This window comes from Haemorhous mexicanus, chromosome 9, assembly GCF_027477595.1.
Source record: "Haemorhous mexicanus isolate bHaeMex1 chromosome 9, bHaeMex1.pri, whole genome shotgun sequence".
Classification (NCBI taxonomy): Eukaryota; Metazoa; Chordata; class Aves; order Passeriformes; family Fringillidae; genus Haemorhous; species Haemorhous mexicanus.
In genome coordinates this window covers 10,724,624-10,746,001 of record NC_082349.1, presented here as the reverse complement: position 1 = coordinate 10,746,001, position 21,378 = coordinate 10,724,624, and the positions used below count along the sequence as shown (strand labels likewise).

The 21,378-nt window shown below is 43.8% G+C and overlaps 1 protein-coding gene across 11 annotated transcripts in view; it reads left to right on the top strand.

The window, feature by feature from the left end:
• ST3GAL3 (ST3 beta-galactoside alpha-2,3-sialyltransferase 3) overlaps nt 1–21,378 on the top strand; it is a 187,305-nt gene that overhangs the window by 142,688 nt on the left and 23,239 nt on the right. For all 11 annotated transcript variants that reach the window (XM_059853992.1, XM_059853997.1, XM_059853991.1 and 8 more), the window contains one exon: nt 18,255–18,401. In XM_059853992.1, coding sequence (XP_059709975.1) covers nt 18,255–18,401 — 147 coding nt within the window. The remainder of the gene's footprint in view (nt 1–18,254; nt 18,402–21,378) is intronic.

Genomic DNA, 21,378 nt, shown 5'->3' with positions numbered 1-21,378 from the left:
TATTTATTTTTATTTATATTTTTATTTTTTATATATATATATATATATATCTGTTTTCAAATGTTGCTTAATGACTTTTCAGCAAATAAGAAGACAAATGGATTAGTATTCAGGGCATGGCATATTATATTGTGCGTTTAGAGACAGAGAGAGCAGGTTGGCAGCTCACCACATACATAACGAAACAGTCTGGGAATATCATTGTATACAGTTGTTACACAGAGGGCCTTAAGGGCTCATACTTTGCTCTTGTCTAACACTGGCACCAACTTGCAATTATTTTCTTGTACCAGACAGATGAAGTTACCTGTCAACCTCTGGGCAAGCACAAGTGGGCTTTCGTAACATGAATAATTGAGTCAAAAGTAATTTTCTTTGCTTTATGTCAGGCTCTTGTTCCTCATTCAGGGAAAGGGAAAGTCCTGGCAGTGTCAGTGCCCTGCAACTCAAATACATTTGCAGGGACTCCTCGTGTTTAGCTTGAAGCTCAAAGGATGGGGTGATTTACTTCAAAACAAATTTAATTTCCCCCTGCTGCTTGCAGTCGAGTCATTATCAGTAGATTCTTGTGTGGTGTTCCCTGCTCTTGGAAAGGTGCAGAAAATAGTCTGTTAAAACCTGCTAGACTGGGGAGAGTGATTGCAGTTCTCTTTGCTGCATGCTTCAGTGCCCAGATTGGCAGAGAGCAGAAAGAACTTCAGCTTTGTGCATGACTTCAGTGTTCTTCTGATTGGCTCCTTATCCTTCAGTTCTTCAGAATAAACACACTGAGGTTTTTTCAGTTCTTTTAGGTGATGTTTTCCAGATCTCTTAATTCCCGTTGCTCTTTTGAACGTTTGTAGTTAATTCATCTTTTTCCGAAAGTGCGGTGCCTAAAAATGTACAGACTACAGCAAAAAAGAGGAGCAAAAAGATAATTCATTAAGCTCACAGTTCTCCTTCTCTATACATCCAGTGTTTCTGTGGCCTTTTCCACAATGGCATGGAACTGAAGGTGGGTGCCGGGTTCCTGGAGACTCCAGGTCTCAGGAAGAATTGGAGAGCAGCCACTTCCCCCACTCCACACCCTGTGCTTGTGCTGTTGGCTCCTCGTGCCAAAGAGCAGCACTGTGCACTTGTCCCTACTGATCCTTCCTTCCAGAACACTCCTCCAGTTTGCCAAGTTCCTTTGGCAGACTTCCCAGCATACGTGCCATTCTTTCCAGATTCATGTCCTCTGCAATTTAATAAACATACTTTTTACTTCATCATCCAGGTTGATAATGAAAACACTAAACAATGTTGGTTCCTAGGCAGACCCCCAAGTATTAACATCTTTCCATTCCTAGAGTGAGCCCACTGAGCCTCCTGGATAGTTTTTTGGCCACTTCTGAACTTGTATCATGCTTGTATCATCCATAATGCTTTTGGCATGTTTGTGAAAGTGATCTGTCAGAAATTTTACTGAATTCCAGTTCATATCTTGCTTCCCCCCTGAGATAATTTTTTTGTCTGTATAAAGATTTTTGTTTTTAATAATTCACTCTTGACAAATCCACCTGGGTTGCTACTCAATCTGTTTGGGGTTTTTTTTCAGGTGCTTACAAATAATTAATCCTGCTATTCTGGGAATTGAAATAATAATTCAACTCTCTTCCCTTTTCTGCCTTATTAAACTTCTGTCCATTTTTCAATCCTTTGATCCCCTACCTTTTTTTGGGTTTTGAATATCCCAAAGGGAATCAATGCTAGTTCTTGAGACTGCTGAGCCAGTTCATCAAGTACTTTAGGATGCAGCCCAGGTGGCTGGAAAACATCTGTCTTGTGCTCTCTTGTGCTCTCATCTGATTTCTCTCTACTTGAGGCTGAGATCTCGCTGTCATTGGCTTTAGCTGCAAGCAGGTGGCTCACACAGCTGCTTTTTCTAGAGGAAGCCAATGCAGAAAGTGCTGTCTCTTAGGCAGGACTGACCCAGTGGAGGACGAGCAGTGCTATGGGAATAGCACGTAGGCGTCTGTTTGTTCTGGTAGTGAGTGTTAGTATTTTCATCAGTGTGTGGTAGGTTCAAAATGACAAATGCCTGCCCAGTGCTCTCTGTGTGTCGAGAGTTTGTTTCTCTCTCAACTGATTTTCCAGAGACAGAGGAGTTTCTTCCTTTCCTGGATTTATATAGAGGCACTTGCATGACCTGAGAGCTCTGTACGCCACTGTTGCTTATTCCTTATCTGACACGTCCATCTGCAAGACTTTGTGCAGACACACTGCAAACCAGTGGTTACAGTCAGGACTCTGGCCTCAGGATGGAGAGAAGGAAAATGGAAGCATTCTGCTAAAGAGCACAACTGCTGTGGAAATCGACACATTCCTAAAAATTGGGCTGATCTCTGTCCTCTGATGTTTCCTTTGTCTGTGACTGTTGATGGCAGCTGCACATGTCCGTGGTACAGTCACAGGTGGGTAATGAGACCTTCTGAATTCCTTCAGGCACCTGGAGCAGCTTGAACCTGCTGGACCAGAGATTCCAGGCCAGGTACTGGGATCCTTGCTTAGTCCTCTCTTGAGTAAGTGAAATCAAAGGAAGCTTATTGGAGAAAGAGTAAATGAAAGGAGAGTGGCTATTTATTGCTGGGTCAGTGGTCAGATAAGCTTATTCTCCCTGCAGCTGAGAGGGATTTGCTCTGTGTTGTGTTAGTCTTTTGGCAGCACTTGCATACTGAGAAAGGGATAAGTGCTGTGTAGAGAGGAGGATTTTTCAGGAGATGTTATAAGGAAAATGAATCAATGTGATGCAGAAGCATTAGCAGAATAGTGAGGCAGGGGATTTTATGTGTTACATACAGTCTGGTGCAACAGCCTTCCTGATATCTGTGTGGTGCCTTAGTGCCCTGGGAGATACTGTGTCCAGAAGGAGGAGCAGTGGAATATGGCCATAAGGAAATGTAAAAGCTCAACTGCTTTTTATTTCACGCTAAACCAGAAAAATCTGGAAGCAAGTAAAAACTTGAGAGAAAACATTAACCTAGAAAAAGGACAGGTTTGGCTAAATGCTCACTGTCAACAGCAAAAAAAAAATGTAGTCTCCATCACAGAGTTCTGGCTGAGCTGGCACTCCAGATTGAAGTCTTGTAGGAGGATAGAGCATAGTGTATCACCAGAGAATGTAGACCTGCCTTTAAGAAAGGGAAGGGTGAGTGAATCCAAGTGACTGAAACGCTGGTAACCTGATTTCAGTCATTTGACAAGCATTGGAATAAACTAAAGGAGAAAATCATAGCACTGGTTGGAGCTAGAAGTAGTATGGGATGGAGAAAGGTGACATGGTTAGCAGAGGGGAGTATTGCACCAGGCTGACCTAATAAGTCAGTGTCCAAGTGGAAAGGAAGTGGGTTGGAGTCCCAGAGCCTGCAGTTCCATGAACTCATGGCTGTTGCAGACGGGTCACAGATGTGAGCTGTTCGTGCCTCTGTGGTGACTGGTCAAGCTGTGCTTACTTGGAGTCATTGCTGTGAGAGCCTATGACACTTCCAGGCACCCCTTTGCTGATGAAACAACTGCTGCCAGTGCATCCCCAGAGGGAGATTACTCATGGCCAGTCACTCAGAACAGTTAAACTTTCTCCTGGACTGTTATTTTTGCCAAGAGACATAATCTATATATATTGTAACCCATCCCACTGCTTCCCAGTGCTTGTACTCTCCTGCATCTGCCTGGGTCTTTCAGTGACAGAAACTCTTTCTGAATACACAAAGTACCAGAGGAATTGCAGAGGGATGGAGGCTTGGTCATATATTGCTTCTTAAAATAATGGTCAAAAGCTGAAAGTTTCTCTGTTGCATGGAGAGTAGATGCTTCCTGAAACAAACAGGAATTTACAAGCTCCAGATATGCAAAGCAGCTGTCTCAGCCTGGTACTCAGTTCCAGGGTGGTTTCTTGGCTGTCATTAGTGAATTAGAGGGAGCTCTCTGGCTTGCTAGGGCTCACATCCCTGAACATCTGGCACATGGCAATAAAGCAGCCAAGTGAGGGCAAAGGTGCCCCTAGAAATTGGGAGCTCACAAGCTTCCTGCTCATGTGATAATGAGCTGTGGATGACTGCAATGGGAATCTCTGCAGCCTTTGCCAGGAGGAGTCACTTGTGCAGAAAGCGCCGGTGGCACCTAGAAATTCTCTTTGATAGTGAAAGTCATAGGAGCAAGTGAGCACCTGCCTGTGAGTGAGGCCAGGCTGGGCTGTCTGTCCCTTGCAGGGACATGTCTCTGACAACTGGCACACAGCAGTGGTGCCCAACAGCCATCATCCTCCAGCAGTGGGCATGACAGTAACCCCTGCTCCTTGTCACAGCCTGTGACTGCTGAGACCTTGTGGATGGGGCACTGGGGAAGGTTTTATTGAACCTTTTATTGGGGAACTACATTATTGTATTAACCCAACAGCATACTCCCAGTTGTGGTAGAATGTGTGTTACGATACCTTCCTGGCACAATCAGCACCATCTGTGCTGGAGCCAAGGCCACACTGCTGCCAGAACTTGTGCTGTCTGCTGAGCTTTTGTTTGGAGCTCCTCTTCTTCCATCAGTTAATGGCCTTGTCATGCTGCGTGTTTGCTAGGGCATCCTGTGAATGTCCCAGCCCTGTAGTTCACTGTGGATTCCTCAGATTATTAAATAACCTTACCTGTGGGCTGGTTTATATCCTAAAACAAATTTGAGGAGCCATCATGCTCCTCCTGTTATCTTCAGGAAAGCAGTGAGGCTGTGAATCTGTTGTTGCTGTCCCATCCCAAGGAAAGTTCCATTCACATGCCTGTATTTTCAGTTTGTTTGGAACTTCAGACCAGCCCTTGAGCAGGTGGTTTCTCTGGGTCTGCATTAGGGAGGGAGAATCTGCTTTTTCCAATGCTGCCCATTGCCTTTGGTGACAAATTGAGTGGCTGCTGCTACTGGCAGATTCACTCCAGAGTTTGCTTTTGAATTGCAAATATTTTATTTCCCTTTTCTCCTCCAAGGGGCTTGTTTTCTTAAATGTCTTGTGTACAGTGGGTCTTTTCAGATTTTCGTGGATTGTGAGAAAGACATGTGGGATGAGTCTTGGGACAGCATTCTGGTTTGGTGGAGCTGTAAACCCACTGCGAGTTTTCTTAATGCATTGTGAATGCAAAGCTTGGTTACAGATTTGTGGTGCCTCATCCTGTGCTGAAACACAGCTTCAGCCCATCTGCTTAGAGATGTGCCTGGGTGGGCATTGCCTTGTGTCTCCTGCTCTCCTTGGACTCAGCTGAAAGGGAACAGAAGCTGCTCCATCATAAACGAGAAAAGCTTTTGAATTGAGAAGTCATCTTAAGGGTTGTTTAATTTCTTTCACAAGTTTGAGTTTTCACCTAAATAGCTATTTCTAAATAATCCCTTCAGAAGTATAATTTAGGAAGGCATGGCTGGTGAGTAAGGCAGCCAGGCTGCTCAAGGGACATGATGAGGCTTGCAGTGAGGAAGAGGCAAGAAAGCCTTTTCATTGCTGGTTGTCCTGTGATCCTAGCACATGGTTTAAAAACCATTTCTACCCACAGAGTGTGGGGGAATTCTTGGAGGAATTCTAGCAGGGAATACCCTACCACATCATCAGGGTTATTCAGTGTCTCAGTCAAGGTAACTGAGCCATGACTAAATGTTGAAGCACAGAAAATGCTTTGTAAGAAAGTGAAAACATGAGGCAGACTTTTGTGGCTCCTACCAAATCTCTGACTGAGAAGATGAGGTGGGAGAGTCTCTGTGATGAATTCTGTGGAGAATATGCCATATTCCTTTGCCTGAGAGTAGCTGGAAGTTAGCTTGTCTTTCTGGTATGATTGTTTTGACATCATTGTTTGGGTTTTAAGGTTTTGATCTCTCTGGCTCTGTAGAAGCCTAGTCCATACTGCCTGGGGGGTTGTGTTGCCATGGTCAGGAGCTGTTTCACCTTTGGAGGCATTGGTGGGAATGGCCCAAGGGAACCATGGAAGACTTGCATATGAAAAAAAAATCCTTTTCTATGACTGGCCTAGGAGATCAGAGCAATTTCCAGAAGATTTAAGGAGAAATATGAACACTGGTGCCCTATGAGAGGAGGTAAGCCAGTTTTTTCTAGTCATGGTTAGAAGAAAGGCTGAAAAAAATGTAGATATGCTATATAAAACATTGTCCCTGTTGACCGAGACAGGAGAAAAGTTTAGTTGAGTATTTTGTGATTTTTAACAAGCTTTCAGGTAGCATTGTGGTGAGGACCATACAGAAACCTCAGGAGGCAAATGACCCAGTTTGTGACGTGGGCCTTGGGGGAGACTTCCTGGCCAGATTCCCAAAGGAAGGTTGTTGGTATGGGAAGTGCAGGCTGGAGCTTGCCCTTCATACATACCTGCCTGCAACAGCGTGATGAGATTAGGCAGGTCACTGCATAGCTGAGAGCTGCTCCTACCCAGGCATGCACAGTGTGTCTGTAAGGGCTCTGTCAAGCATCAGCTGGTGGCAGGGCCTGCTTTGGTCCCTTTGCAATGTGCCTTCATGGCATTCAATGTTGCCAGGTGGATGTGTCCTGGACAATAAAACTTGTCCACCTGGATTGGGTAGCCATTAATGTCTACAAGTCTGTAACCACTTAAGCTCATGGGGCAGATGAAGAAATTAGAAAATGGTCATGACCACACTATTTCCTGGATGAAAAAAAATCCAGGTGTCAAAAGTTTGCAAAGTGTCTATACTTGTAGGAATGACATCATTGATTACTCAATTTTTAGACAGCTATTCTTTAAAATTAAAATACAAATTATTGGTGTGTCTGCCCTTCTAATCTTTTCCACACTATGCATGGGGTTTGTCCTTTTTTTTTTTTTTGTCCCCTGCTTTCTTTGCTGTTACCTAACACCAGTCATCCTTGCCCTATAGTTTTATTAATGGAGGAGAAGCATTTAGCCATGCTAGGCATCAGCAGTCCTTAAAGAACCTTTATCCCACATCTGCCAAGACAGCATCATCTTCATTTCTGGCTCAGTAATCCCAGCTGTAATGTGAAAACCAGAGAGCTCCAGTCAGATTTTTATTTCTTTAGTTTCTATTCCCGTACCATCATTCTTAAATGAAGAGACCCAAACAAGATTTACCCCTGAAAAGACTGTATCATTGCCCTAGTAGGACATCCTTTCTGGGATTGCCTACACATCCTGCTTTACCCTGAGACAATTTCTTCCTAATATTGTCACCATCTAATCTCTTCTGAGGTCTGTGGCCATACAACTGACAGTTGCTGCTCTCTCCTAGATATTCAATCACTCCTTCCTTCTCAACCAAAGTCAAAAAATACGAGCAATTTAGAGTTGCAGCTTTTCCACATTCTGAAAATGTGAGGGCCAGCTGAAGAGCAAGTGCAGATGTCTTGAAAAGGCACCAGGAGGGTGCTCATGTTGCACTCACTCTGGCAATATTCAGACACCAGTATTATGCAAATCCCAGTAGGTGCATTTCAAAGTCATGGTGCCTGTAAACTCAGGTTGCCTGCCTTGATGGGAATAGCTGAGCCAATGTAAAGAAGGAAATTCCAAATCTGATGGTGATCTTCATGCAACACACACAATTCCATAAACAGCAGAGCTAATGAAATTGCCTGATTGCCTGTGGATTTGTGTCGTGCTCCCTTTGGCACCACAGTGCTCTCGGATATCCCCCAACTTTCCCACTGCTTGCATGGCCTCACCTCCACCTGGCCTCTCCAGCAGCAAGGTGTGTGTCTGTCCCCCCCTGAGCCATAGGGAGTGCAGCCACCAGTGCAGCCCATGCCTGCTGAGGGTATTGCATGGCCCACATGTGCAGCAGATGTTCCTCCATGCAGCGAATCCAGCGCATGGGAGAAGTGCCAGGACATCGCCAGCAGCGAAACTGAGACATCACCCAGAGGGTGTTGGCTATTCGTGCAACTGCTAGTAGAATAAAGATGTTCTGTGTTAACACTTCAGTAAAGGACTGCAGGAATCATTTGAAGTCTGCAAAGCCTCCTTTAGCCTGAGAGTTTTGAGTTCAATTTATTTAGTTACGGAGTTCAATTTATTTAGCTTATGCACGAGATTTTGGGGGGATTTACTTGTATTCTCTCTCTCTCTCTCTACCTAGAGGGAACATTTTTTCTCACAAGAGTTTTTAATTTTGTAGGAAGAAGTGTATCTGAGCTAGGCAAACGACCAAAAAAGGCAGCACATTTATATCAGTATAAGTATTTTTGCTACATCCGCCCTACAGGCTTGATGAATTTGCTCTTGATGTCTTGAAATCAAGACTGGATATCTTGGTCAAGTTCCACTCAAACAGTGTGAGAGTAAAGGACTGGAAGGAGAAGTTGCTGATGGAGGAGCACTGCTCCCTGCTATGCAGAATATCCAGAAGGATTTCAGCAGGATTTCTCTCAGCCTCTCAAGCCGTGCTGAGGAGAAACAGCAGAATGTGGTGGCTAGAAGCTCAACTAGATAAAATCAGTCTTGACACACATAATTTCCTAGAAATCTGTCCTTACAATTGTCAGATGACATACTTGCAGAAGGGGGCATTGACTGCTGACATCTTTTTTCTGTAATGCAGACTTAATCCAGTATCTGGGAAAAATCTGTGCTGGGAACAAAGGATAGGGCTGCACTCTCATGTTGCCTTCCCACCCTCCTGTTCTGTGACTCTGGGACCCCCTGTCCTCACTGTCTATGACCCATTTGTTGACTATGGCGAGCAGGGTAGCAAGCCAGTAATACACCTGACAGCTTGTCATGGAAGTAAGTTATTTGCTTTATCCAGTCGTCTGCAAAGGTCACAGCAAATTTTTCTCTTCTTGGGGCACAATTAGCCAGATCTGTCTCTGCATCCAGAGGGAGAGGCTTTGTGGAGTCTCTGAGGTGAGCAACCTCCAGCATAACAGAATTCCCCAGAAGAGTTCTTTGGAGAGCATTGCAGCACCACAGGATGCTGTAAGTTCACCGGTGTGAGGTATGAAGGCTCACAGAGGAGGGGGAAAACACTGATTTGATTTTGTAAATAAAATCACATGCTTTCTGTCAGTGGCTGAAAAGAGACTCCCCTTTCACAGCTCCAGGAATTTTGCTATCTGCATTTTTTATTTAAAGTTGGGGGGAGAGAAAGTCTGAGCAGTAAATATTTATCCAAGATGTGTGGTTGTTAATATGATCCAGTCTTCAGTCATTTTGAATGGTGTCATGATGACAGATGTTAATTCAGAAAGGAATAGATTGGACGATTTATGCCTGAAACACATGTGTTCCTTGGCAGGCTCCATGGATTACTTGCATAGTTAGAGCTGTCTGAGCAATTTGTAACATTTGCTCTGCCTCGAAGCACCGAGGGCTCCAGGACAGGGGGTTGACCTTTATCTTCAGTCTGCTATAATAAACAGAGGTAGCTAAACTCCCCGTGTGCTTTTATCTTCCTAAATTTATCTCTCCTCCTGTGCTCCAGCTGTGTGTGGTGCTTCTGGTTCTACCCAAAAGGAATGGCAGTTCTTTCTGCAGGAGAGAAGGATGCTGCTGTGTGTGAATCCCTGACCTCCTTCCCCTCCTGACTGAGCAGCACCCCTGCCTCAGCGCTCACAGCTATTTAATGCAAACACTTGTCCTGACAACAGAAGTGACAATAGACCAAGCCATGGGAAGGCAGTTAGCAAGAGGGATTCAGGAAAGACCTGACTTTTTTTGGTAGTATTTCTATTCTTGCAGTTGTGACTTTATGCCATGTGTCTGAGGGTGTTTCTTCTCTTCTTAATTAAGACAGGTTTGTAAAACTGTGAGTGTCTTAATTTTTATTTGTTTATTTAGTCAGAGGCATAAAATTGAAGGAAAATGCCCAAATTGTTGGGTGCACAAGAGCTTGGTAGGTCTACTTGGAAGTTTCTCTCATCTTGACCATCTCTTGTATTCTGACCATTTTTGATTATATGAACTTTGCCCACAATTGACAAGAACAGAGAATACAGAGCCTGGCCCAAGCAATCAGCACTTCTGCTATTTGGAAAAAAACTCTTTAAATATAAATGTTCTGTTTAGATTATGGTTTATTTAAATGCAAATCTTTTAAGAATATTAAATAATCTTACTTTAAAACTCTTCTTCTGTAAAGCACTAATTATTAATGCAAGTCTAGAAAACAAAGTAGGGCAGGAGCTTCCTGGCATCTTCCCAGTTTCTTGTTATTTTGACCTCTCTGCCTTCTCCTCTTAGAGGACGCTGAATAATTTGTATATATTCTATATGAACACTCCGTGAATATACAAATGATTTGGCTTCTCATTTCAGCAAGGATGCCAAAATAGGAGAAGACAGATTTTCTGTGTACTCTTGCTGTAAAAACAATGTAAAAATTTCCCTGGAGTCTCACTTTGAGATAACTTCAGAAAGCAATGAGGGCTCTTAGGCCATAATTCTTCCTGTGGTGATCCTTTAGCTTTTTTTGTTGTAATGTGCCAGGAATTTAGTCTAAATATATGTTGTTTAATGAGTTGCTGTTTGTATTCAAACTCGTGAACCAGTTCAGCTCCCCAAAAAAGACCTTGCTGATGGATGTCCTGGGATGCCCTTGTGCTTTGTCACCCAAGCCTGCAAAGACAGCTTTTTGAATTTTTTTTCAATTTTTTTCTTCTGAGCAGGCATATGGTTGTAAGTGGAGCAGGTAGCTGAGCTTGTAGTTGGGATCATGGTTGGGATCACCTCATATTTTCTAAGTGATGGGGAAAATGCTTTATCATTTTTACACTGGCATCTTTGAGCTGATGTTTTCTGTGCCACATGTTTGGCACAGCCAGAAAGTTCAGCTGAAATTACTGAGCTTTCTCAAGACGAGGCCACTGAAAATGTACAATCGTATCCCTGTTAAAAAAATAATAAATCTCCCACTCTATTTTGCAGAGGTTGTCCAGTTCTTCAGCCTGATGTGGCTCCTGCTGTTCTGTGAAACCCCAGGGTTTGGACTGATGTTCCATGGGGGCTGTCAGTCCTACTGTGGATCCCCTGTCCTGCCTGTCAGGTGTCCTCCCACAGTTACTTGGGATGCAATATCTCCAGGGATGTAAGAACCAAGTAGGATTTTCTCACCAGTCACTTCTCCACAAAGAGTCTGGGGCAAGGGCAGCAGACCAGGGAGCAGGGAACATCTCCTGGGCTCTCAGGGACCTCTTTTCCTCCTCCCTGCCATCTAGGCAATGGGAAGGAGCAGTATCCTGGTCTGGGATGTGGCAAGAGCAGGAGTGATGAGGACAGCAGAGAAAGGAAGGGTTTATAACTGGCAGGAAATGCCTAAAACACTGGCACTTTAAGACTTTTTAAAGTGCTGTATGATTATAGAAATCAAGCTGCCAAAAGTTAAAAAAAGAAAAAAAATTGAATTAACATTTTCAATATTAATTCAGTTCTCCTGTGCAGATGTTATCCTTAATTGCTTAATTATATCCTGGCTTGCTTAGAGCACAGCTGTCTGTCTAGTGGAGAGGGAAGACTGAGATTTGGACTAATTTCTGTAATGTGAGGCATTCAGCTTTGTATGAGTAGTTGTAGGAGCTGCAGAACACGTGGATAGCAGAGAGGAAATGCAATGTGGAAGTTTGGTCTCCGGGTTACAGACACTGAGGGTTCCTCTTGAGGAGATGTTAAACACACAAAGTATTGCAGAGATGCTCTAAATGTGAAAGTATGGTTTGTAAAAGCCTTAGATACATGGTGATATAAGAAAAGTCTTGTGGGAAGGTTGGAAAGTCAGTGTTCTCAACAGCAATCCTGAACTGAAATTGCAAGACAGTCTTACTTCAGCAATTACTGATACATGGCTCTGACCCTTTCAGCCCTGGTATCCTTTTAATGTTATATGAGTATGACATTTAATAAACTATGTCATAAAAATAGTAACAAAGTAAAGGAGCTGGTCCCTTATGGAAATAAAACACCCTCTGTAATGTATATAATGATGATATAGGGCCTGTTCTTCTTCAGGATTTTTCTGAAACTCTACCACTTTAGATATTTTTTTATTGTGGGCTAATTAGTCACAGACAAAAAACCACAAAGCAAACATAAGTTATCTAAATCTATTCCTTTCACTAAAAGCTTGCATGTTTCCTAAGACATCTCAGAACAGGAATATTTCTTCAAATTTTGGCTCAAAATCCAGGTTGCATTTTGCACAAAAGGGTCTGTGGGACAGTCTATCCATCACCCTGCTTGTACACAGAAGACACATCTACTGACACACTGTATGTGAGCCATCGTTTATGCTTCAACTTCTGAAACAGCATTCGTCAGAAAAATCTTCAGTTTTCCTGCAGCTCCTCTGACATGTTCCTAGTTCCATTTTCTTCACAGGACAATCTCTTTTTTGATGGCATTTTGTTATCTTACAACTGTGAACTACATTTTCCTCTCAGTTACATGGATAAAACCATGAGAATACTTTTTTTTTTTAAGAGGAATTCCTTTTCATTTACAACATGTCATAAAAATAGCTTTGCTCTCCTGACTCCTTAGAGCTGGTCTTGGCCTTGTGCTGTTTAATCCTGAGAATCAGAAGACAGCAGCTGGTATTAGAGCAGCCACCCAGGAGGCCCACGTGTCTGTATTTGGGTTAGCTGTGGCACTCAGTTATGTAGGTCAAATGAAGCTGGAAATTCAGTAGGGCCTATTTGAATATGCTTGTCTGCTTATTCACAATATATGTTTGCAGGTTAACAGGGCAGAAACTTCCTGACATCCATGGGAGTGAGCACATTGCTGAGTTACAGCAAACTGGTGTGTGACACACCAGTGCCACCCTCATGTCCCAGGTGGATTTTGTCACCACAGGAGCTGCTGCATTCTGAGCTGGAATCTGTGCATGGGACAGCTTCCAGTTTCATGTGTAGCCAGGGTGCTGTGTAAGTTACATGTCTGGCACAGTGTTTAAAGTTTGCAGCTGCTGCTTGGAATACATTTCCTTTCTCTTGTGGTTTTTGACTTGGTTATCCTGCTTAAAGAAACTTATCTCTAGCCAATGTAGTGAGCTATTAGCTCAGCTCTATCAACAAAGAAAATACTGTTGCTTAAAAAAGAAAAAAAAAGCTCTAGCAGTGCCATGTTTTGAGGTACTTTTGTCTCCATTAGTAAAACCATTAGTAAAAACTAAATTTGTGGCCTTTATAACCTGTCAGGAGTTCTTTTAGTTTTGTGAGGCAGTTGGCAGATGGAGCACAGACAGGGGAATGGCCTGGTAAATTACAGCCAGCTGATTTTAGACTTGGGCAGGGGGAGGATGCCTCAGGAGAAGAAACAAAACTGGTAAAAAATTAGAGGTATCATGTTGTTGGGTAGTCCAAGAGCTGCATCTCTTTTTACAGCTGAACCAAGAGAAGATGAGGGAAAGGCTTGAACAATGCTCCTACTTCAGGCAGAGTAAGAGCTTTTCAGTGGGGCAGATAAGAGTGGAACTAGTCTCTAGAGCATTTCTGGGCTCTAGAAACTGCAGATAGGTTCATGCAGAATGAATGCTGGCCATCAGAGCCATGTGCAGAGGATGGTGAGGGGTTCTCCATAGCTTTGAGAAAGTTGGGTAAATATCCTTGAAGTGTGGGCTAGTGGGTCTGGCCAATTGACCATTAACCCAGACTGCAGGCTCTCAGCACCTCTGTTCTTGTTGCTAAAAATTCCTTGTTGCTTTGATAATCAGTGCAAATGATGCAACTTCATTTATATTACCACTTGCAGAAGAGCATTTTCTAGGCCTCTGTGTCTACTTGACCGCTGAGAAATGCAGCACTGGCTGATAAGATGGTTATTTTCTAGTGGAAACACACCTTCCACATCTAATCCAGTCCTGCCTGAGCAGAAACCTTTCAAAAGCCTCTGCAGATGGGTTGCAGTGGTTTTGCTGTACCTTGTTTGTGTGACAGTGAGAGCTTGTGGATGATGGGTAGGGAATAAAGCACATTCCAGCCTCGGTGGGGGCAGAGATTCCAATTAGCAATGTGCTCACAGGCACCGTGAGGTCTTGTGACTGGTGCATCATCTCTTGACTTCTTTTTTTTGCCTCATGTCCTTCTTCCTCTCCATTTCTGGTGTTAGCAGAGTTCAGAAGAGTAATAATCTCTGTTTACCACAGACTCCCTCTCCAGTCTCTTTGTTTGGTTGCTCTGCAGCAAAGTGTTGCATACCCAGACTTCATGCTGCATGTAGGTGACCTTTGCAATCTTCCTGTCCCCTTCCCATCAGAGCTAGAATCACCAATGAGCTATTGTGCTCAGAAATCCAGCAGTGGCACAGAGGCAGCATCTGTATCATCTGGATGCAATGGCATTACCTCTCTTTTTGCTCAGTATATTAGAAATGTTGTTATTGTGGGAGACTCAGCCTGCTTCCAGTGGTTTGTATTTTCCACTGAGGTGCTTCTTGGCTAAGGCTCTGAGTTTCCATATCTTATTTTAGACAATGTTGCAGTTTGCCTTGGTAAATCTGAGAACAGGAGATGGAAAACTGAATGGAGAGAAAAATTAGTTTACAACTGGCTGTGCCTACTAGTCTTTAGTATTCTGCAAATGGACAGAATGAGGGATTGCAGCTGGACTGTCTTGTCCCTGGAGCTATTTGGTGAACCCTGCCACTTTTTATCCCTTCCTCCTAATCTGCTATCTTTGGTCTGTTATGTCTGTATTTATTCCTGGAGTGGTGTCTATAGAGGTGGTGTCTCTTTCTGCCTCTCTTGCTGGGTAAGAACTGTACAAGAGACTGGCTTGAAAGCCCTGGCCTACCTAAATTCTTTTGTACTTTTAAAATACTTACCTCTAAAGCCTTTAGTGATGTCCTTTGCAATTATAGAATTTTGAAAACATTCCAAGATTGCTTAAAAATGGCCCTCCTAGGCTTGTTCTTCAGTCATGTTCTCCTGTTTGCCTGTTTCTTTATGCTTGTTTCTTTATGCTTGTGTCATGTAAGCTTCTTTTGGCAGCCTTTGGCACTGTGAACACTGATCTGTGCCTGCGACTCCGGGTTCACAGTAATTACCAACAAGTAATAACAGCAGAATCTTAACACAAGGATACTCAATTCCCAGCCTGTTCCTTCTGGTCTCCACCTCGGTACCAGGAGGTGATGAGGCACTGCAAGAACATTGCCTAAGCAGTTTTCAGACTCATTTTCTGACTGTTTATCATTGTGTTGATCGGGACAGGAGTTATTTAATTGTGACGAGCCCACCCTAAAGCACTGCAGGTTTACCCACTGCAGCAGACAACAGAGGATGCCCCAACCTCCAACTGCGAGTCTGAGCTGCCGAATCTGGCAGGAAAAGCGTGCCCTCCCTCCTAATGCCTGCTGCTCCTCGGGTCTCCTGCCAGCCAAAAAAAGGGACAGCGTTCCCCGACGGGAAGTAATTGCTTTGGAAACCTCCCTGAACATCTGGGTCCCATCAGGCTGAGCATGCACAGAGGCGCTGCAGCGGCGGTGGCGCGGAGCCTCGGCAGGGGCTGCGCCGGGAGCAGCCCGGGGCTCGCAGGGCTGGTGCTGCGCTCTGCAGCCTGCCCGGGACAAGCTGCTCAACAAAACCACAGCGCTGAGAAGGGAGCTCAGGGCTACGGGGCTTGGAGAGCCAAACCACAAGGCTGGGATTTCAGTCATTATAAGCCAGGAAAACAGTTTTTGGTTCTTTAGCGCTGCACGGGGCTTTGCCTGCTCTATAGGTGGAAGTGAGAGCTGCCTGCTGAGACTCCGTGTTCCTCCCTATAATTGTTTTAGAAATGACAGCGGGAAAATGCACCAAAATGAGACTCCCCCAGGTGTCCTTCAAAACTAATCTCAGGGGAGCTGCCCAGTGAAGTTACACAGAGCAAACAGAAGTGAGACAGAAGAGAGTGAGACAGAAGGGACAGAAGAGCAATTTCAGAGCAGTGTGATAGCTGAATGAAATGCTTAGGGAAATAGTCATGAAGAACAACAGGAGGAACAGCTAAATAGAAGGGAGTAAAGCAGATTGGTTGTATTTCCAGCTAGGGATAGGCACCCCCATTTATTTTGCACTGGCATTGGAACTAGCTGGGAGGAGCCCAGGTGGTCCTCGTGGTTAACACAGTGCTGGGTAGATGGACAGCAGTGGTATGTCTGGTTATTTCAGCTCCAGCAGCAGCAAGGAATAAAACTCTCCAATGTTTATAACTTTTTTTCTTTTCTATTTAGTGTTTTACGTGTAATGTAAAAGCCATATAAAACCTACTTAAACCCCAGAACTTATGTAGAATCTCCTATGGAGTGTATGTCCAAACAAAAGACATCTTCTGTCCACTTTAAATAGCTTGCAGATCTTTTGGGCAATGCCATATTTAGAGGTGTATGTGAAATCGTAATTGAACTTATAAATTTATTTTAGTTTCAAGGTCACACACTATTTTTCCAGGGTGTGCCTGCTTAAGTCCATGATAAGATGGTTTCACTGAATGAGTAGCTGTTTGTGATTTTGCTTATCATCTTCATTTTTGTGAGACCTGGAGCATGCTTAATGCAAGTGGAGTCTGTGACCCCTTTTTATTTTTACCCCTCCTTTCCTGGAACTGAAAGGCCTCTACTTTACATGTGCCCTTAGGAAATTCCAAAGGTTTAATATTTATCCAATTTTTAATGAATTTTCACAAGGAGGCAAAACCCAGCTGGCATACCAAATCCCTCAAATCCCTCGGTCAAATGGATGTTATACTTATTAATATTTCTAAAGGGGTTCTTTTTTGTTTTTTTTTTTAAATGCTGGGATCACTCAGTGGCTGAAAATGTCTTCTTATAACAGAAAGTGTTAGACTACTTTGACACCAGGCATTCTTTCTAATTCTACTATGATGACAGAACGTGAGTGATAATTAAGAATTTTTTCCATTTAGGGTCCCAAGGGTACTTGGCCATTGATGAAATGGGAACTTAAACCTTAGGATGTTTGCCCTGGTTGTCAAAAGTGTATTATGTTTGGGCAGTTTTGAGGGGGCACAGATAGCAATGGGATGTGGCTTTCCCAGAGTGTTGGTTTGGATGACAGTGTGCACCCTCCTCAGGTTTGCTCTGTTAATGCCTTTTGTAGCACGGGCCATCTTCCAAAGTTTCAATTTCAGGGTATGAAATTCAGCAGCTAAAGATATCCATGAGATTGTTCCATAAAAACCACTCTGTAAGGTGTTTAGCAACACGTGGTGTGAGAGTTCCCAGGAGCTGAGCACAGGACAGGGTGTGTGAAATGCAGCAGGCATTGGCTGAGGCAGAATTCCAGTCTGTAATTACAGGGGTGATCACTACTGGGCAGAGGAAGCTCCTGAGGATTTTGCAGTGGATAATCAACATTTTCATCAGTGCCTTGAGAGCAGCTGTAAAGTCACTGCTAAGCTGCAAGCAACCCAAAACTGGTGTATATAATGAATTCCAGAGTGTGTCCTTTCTATGTAGTGTAGTGTCTGTTTCTTGTCATGGAGATCTCAGGGAAGATGGCTCAATACTTGGAGGAGGTGTCCAGTCAGATTATCCTGCCCAAGAAGCTGGTCAGCAGATTAAAATTCCTTCCATCCTCCCTGTGCCTCGCTCTCAATTAACCCAAACAGAAGTGAAATGTCGGAACACAATTGTTCCCTAAGTCCTGTGAACACAGAGCCTCTGGTTATTTTGGGGACACTCTGTGCTGTGCCTGCTGACACCTGGAAAGGTGTCAATGATGGGAAGCAATGATGCAAAGCCATCAGTGAGCAAGGATGGGAAGCCGTGTGGCAGAGTGGCACCAGCCCCTCTCCAGGCAAGGCTGTCTAGGAGTGCAGCACTGTTCTTCCATATGTGCAGAGTGAAAACTTGAACTGGGTAAAAATAATAGACATACTTAGTTCTCTCCTCCCTTGTACTGTGAACATTCATGACTGTTCACAAGACAAGATGACACCCCTATAAGCTCACAGCTTAATTCACATAAAACCTAAAAGGGGAGGACAAATATAGGATAAAGTGGGAAGACCTGGCCTGTCTGTCTGCCTCGCAGTTGGTATCCAGACTGGCTTAACTGCATCAGTCCATGCTGCTGCCACCTCTCCAAGAGACACAGGAGACACAGGTCCCCTACAATGTCATACTACTGCCCTGTGGCAGTGAGCAGAGACAATGGAAACTGCTGCACTAGTGCATTATAATATATTTTAAAAATAAAATAATAGAAATCTGCTATATTTTGTATATAATTCTGTTTGATTTATCTTTCTTTTTCCTTTTTGTTTCTGTTTTTGTTTTTGTTACCAGAGTGCCTCTGATGGCTTTTGGAAGTCAGTGGCAACCCGTGTCCCAAGGGAGCCTCATGAGATCCGTATCCTGAATCCCTACTTCATCCAGGAGGCAGCTTTCAGCTTCATCGGACTGCCTTTCAACAATGGCCTGATGGGCAGAGGGGTAGGTACAAAGCAAAGGGAGCAAAACCTCACAGAAGGATGTGAGACCAAGCAGCACAGGAGGCTTACACTGTTCTTATTTTTCCTTTGGCCCTCCGTTGTTGGACATTGAAAGGGAGGGACTTTGACTCTGTTACAGCGACAGCTCTCAGACTCCTTCAGACCCAGGCAAGAACCTTCCTGATCCAAGGATTTTGGAGGGATCATCAACACTTCAGCAGTGCCTTGAAAGCCACTGCAAAGTTGCATCCCAGGCCAATAGTAGAAGAGGGTAAAGGTTTGCTTTATGAGGCCTTTGGTAAGAAATTCTGGTCTTATCCCAACAAGTTTTATATGTAAAAGCTCACAAAAGAAAACAATGCAAACCACAGTTTTAGCTCATATTTATTAAGAAAATTCCTTAATGCTAATTCTCATACCTCTCACCTCCAGTGCAGCTTCTTTGAGTGTTAGTGTTGGAGTAGGTGGTGACTTGGGTTTTCTGGATTATCTCACATTGCAACACTGTCCTCAGAACCTATTTATATTTGCTCTACGTAATATATCAACCATTAGACTAAGTATTACTTGGGTGGGTAAATTGCTCATGTACACATGTGATATAGTTGTTGATAGAGACCACACGTGACATTTTTGGGCACATTAGCACAGCTGACAAACCCAGAGAGAAGCACTTTTGCTGGACAAAGTCTGCTTGGTCTGCCCCGGCATTGTCCTTCCACTGCTATCAGTGCAGGAGATTTGCTGTGTCACAGCAGGGATTTGGACTAGACAGAATAGTGCCTCATTTGCCATGCTCAAATAATTATGTCATGAAGGCTTCTGGAATATTAGAGACTTTTGTTTTGTGCAAGTCAGATGGGTGGATGCCTCAAGATAAGACATTTCCTTCTTGAAATGCAAAATGCAAGATATGTAGACAGATTTGGCCTTTTGAAAAATGCACTGCTGTGTACAGAAGCTGTCATGGGATTCTGGGAACTGTGGATTTTTGTTCTGTGCACTGAAGGTATCTTATTGCAAATATCCAGTCAGCTAGGAATTAACTTGCTTCACCTCTCTGCATTCTCCAGAACTTACCCTTAGAACAATGTGGTCTTGATGTGTCTTCCAGAAAATCAGGAATGCTGTCCCAATAAAGGACAAAAATCATCATACTTTATTTTTTCCCAATTTATTTTTCGTTTTAGACACGTTATTTTAATACACAAGTTATTACTTAAACTGAAAGGAGAAGAGAGAATCCGGAAATGAGAATGCTGTGAACTGAAGTTTATGAGGTTTTGATAGGTTGTTTAACACACATCAGATTGGGAAATGAAGGCATCTTAATTGAAACCTGATGTTTCACTTCACGAAAGTCTATTTGAGCATTTAAGAATAGTTTATGGTTCTTTAAGGCAAGCAGTGTTTGCCTGTGACCCCTAGCAGACTGTGTGAATTGCAGTTTATTCCTCCAGACAGGACAACAGGAGCTCTGCAGGTGCCTGTGTGGGGCTGAGATGTCAGTGTAGCCTGGGCGGTCTGTGCAAGGACCCTGATCCAGGGATTCTGCCAAAGCTTAGAAACAGAGAGAGTGTTTCTGCCCTGTGGCTACAATGTTCCTGCAAACATCAGCTCTGGACTGCTGTCCTGGAACTGCTGGGGCTTCCCACTTGAGTGAATTCTGCTGCACCACTGCAAAGTTTAGAGCTTTGGAAGTGCAAAGGCTCCAACAGGAGCTATTGCTGTCAGGGTAAAGAGGGAAGAGTCTGAGTAAGGCCCTGGTGATACAAATTTGTTACATGTTTTGCTCAGATTTTAAACGGGAGGAGTGGGAAATCAGAGCCTGTAGACCAAGAATCCAGCTCTCACTGAAGATTTGTGAGTGATCCAGCCAGACAAGTGGGGCAGCAAGGAGGATTGTTCCACATCTGTGTGACCCAGCAGCTGCACGGCTGGTTGGGTTTGGGGTTGTGCTTTAGCCATGAGAGATAGCCTGGAAAATTTTACTCAAGAGAGAAGCATATGAGCATGGAAAGGGAAAATGCTGAGGACTAGGAAGCAGAAGCACAGCAAGCAGTGTATGCAGAGTTTCTCCTGGGAGATGGGGCTGGAGGCAGACGGGTGCCCCTGTGCTGCAGTGTGCTGGGCTGGGCTGGGCAGGCTGCACACTGCAGGATCGAGGCTGGGGTTGCCTTCGTCATCAAGGCCAACACAAAATCCTCATAAAGAGCAGTAATATTCCACTCTCCTTTGGTTCTGATGCCTAAATAAACTTCAGTGCTTCTCTTGCACACCACATATGGTAACAATGTGCTGCCAATTAACTTTGTAATTTGGGGGCTTTTCCAGCAAGGTTGAGTAGAGCTAGTAAAATAGTTTGGGGCTGATCTCAAAGCGTTTTTCCCAGGATTCAATAAAGGGTGAATGTAGTAACATCCTCTGCTTTGATAATATAATTTGGGCCAGATGATCCTGGAGTATAGTGATGGGGAACAATTCAGATGTGCGTTTTGATTGCACTCATTCCAGTGGTAGCCAAAAGCCTCAGCAAGGAGCAAAACTCACACCCACAATGAATAGTGACTTCTCTCTGTGACTGGTAAAGCTTTTTAGAAGTTGTCTTCTGTCCTACTGAAGTCTTAAGAGTAGGAGAGCTGTTCCATACTGTATGTGGACTTCTCTTTCTTGGGATAAGCTGATCATAAAGAACAAACTCTGGGCTCCTAGCAATGTCTGAGGAAAATAATTGTTAATGCCTGAAGATGGTTTAGCACAAAAAAAAAAAAAAAATCTAGTAAAGATCCTCTCTCTGATTAAAGAATTCTGTTAATGCATGGGTGCAGGGTTGGCTTTCTCACTAGCCAAAATGTGATTTTTGTTCAGGTGGAAGTTCTGTTTGTACAGATCTTTGGGGTTTGAAACCAGACATCGCTGGTATCGCAACTGGTGGTTCAAGCTTGCAGTAGCACCCCTTACACTGCAGGCAGTTTACT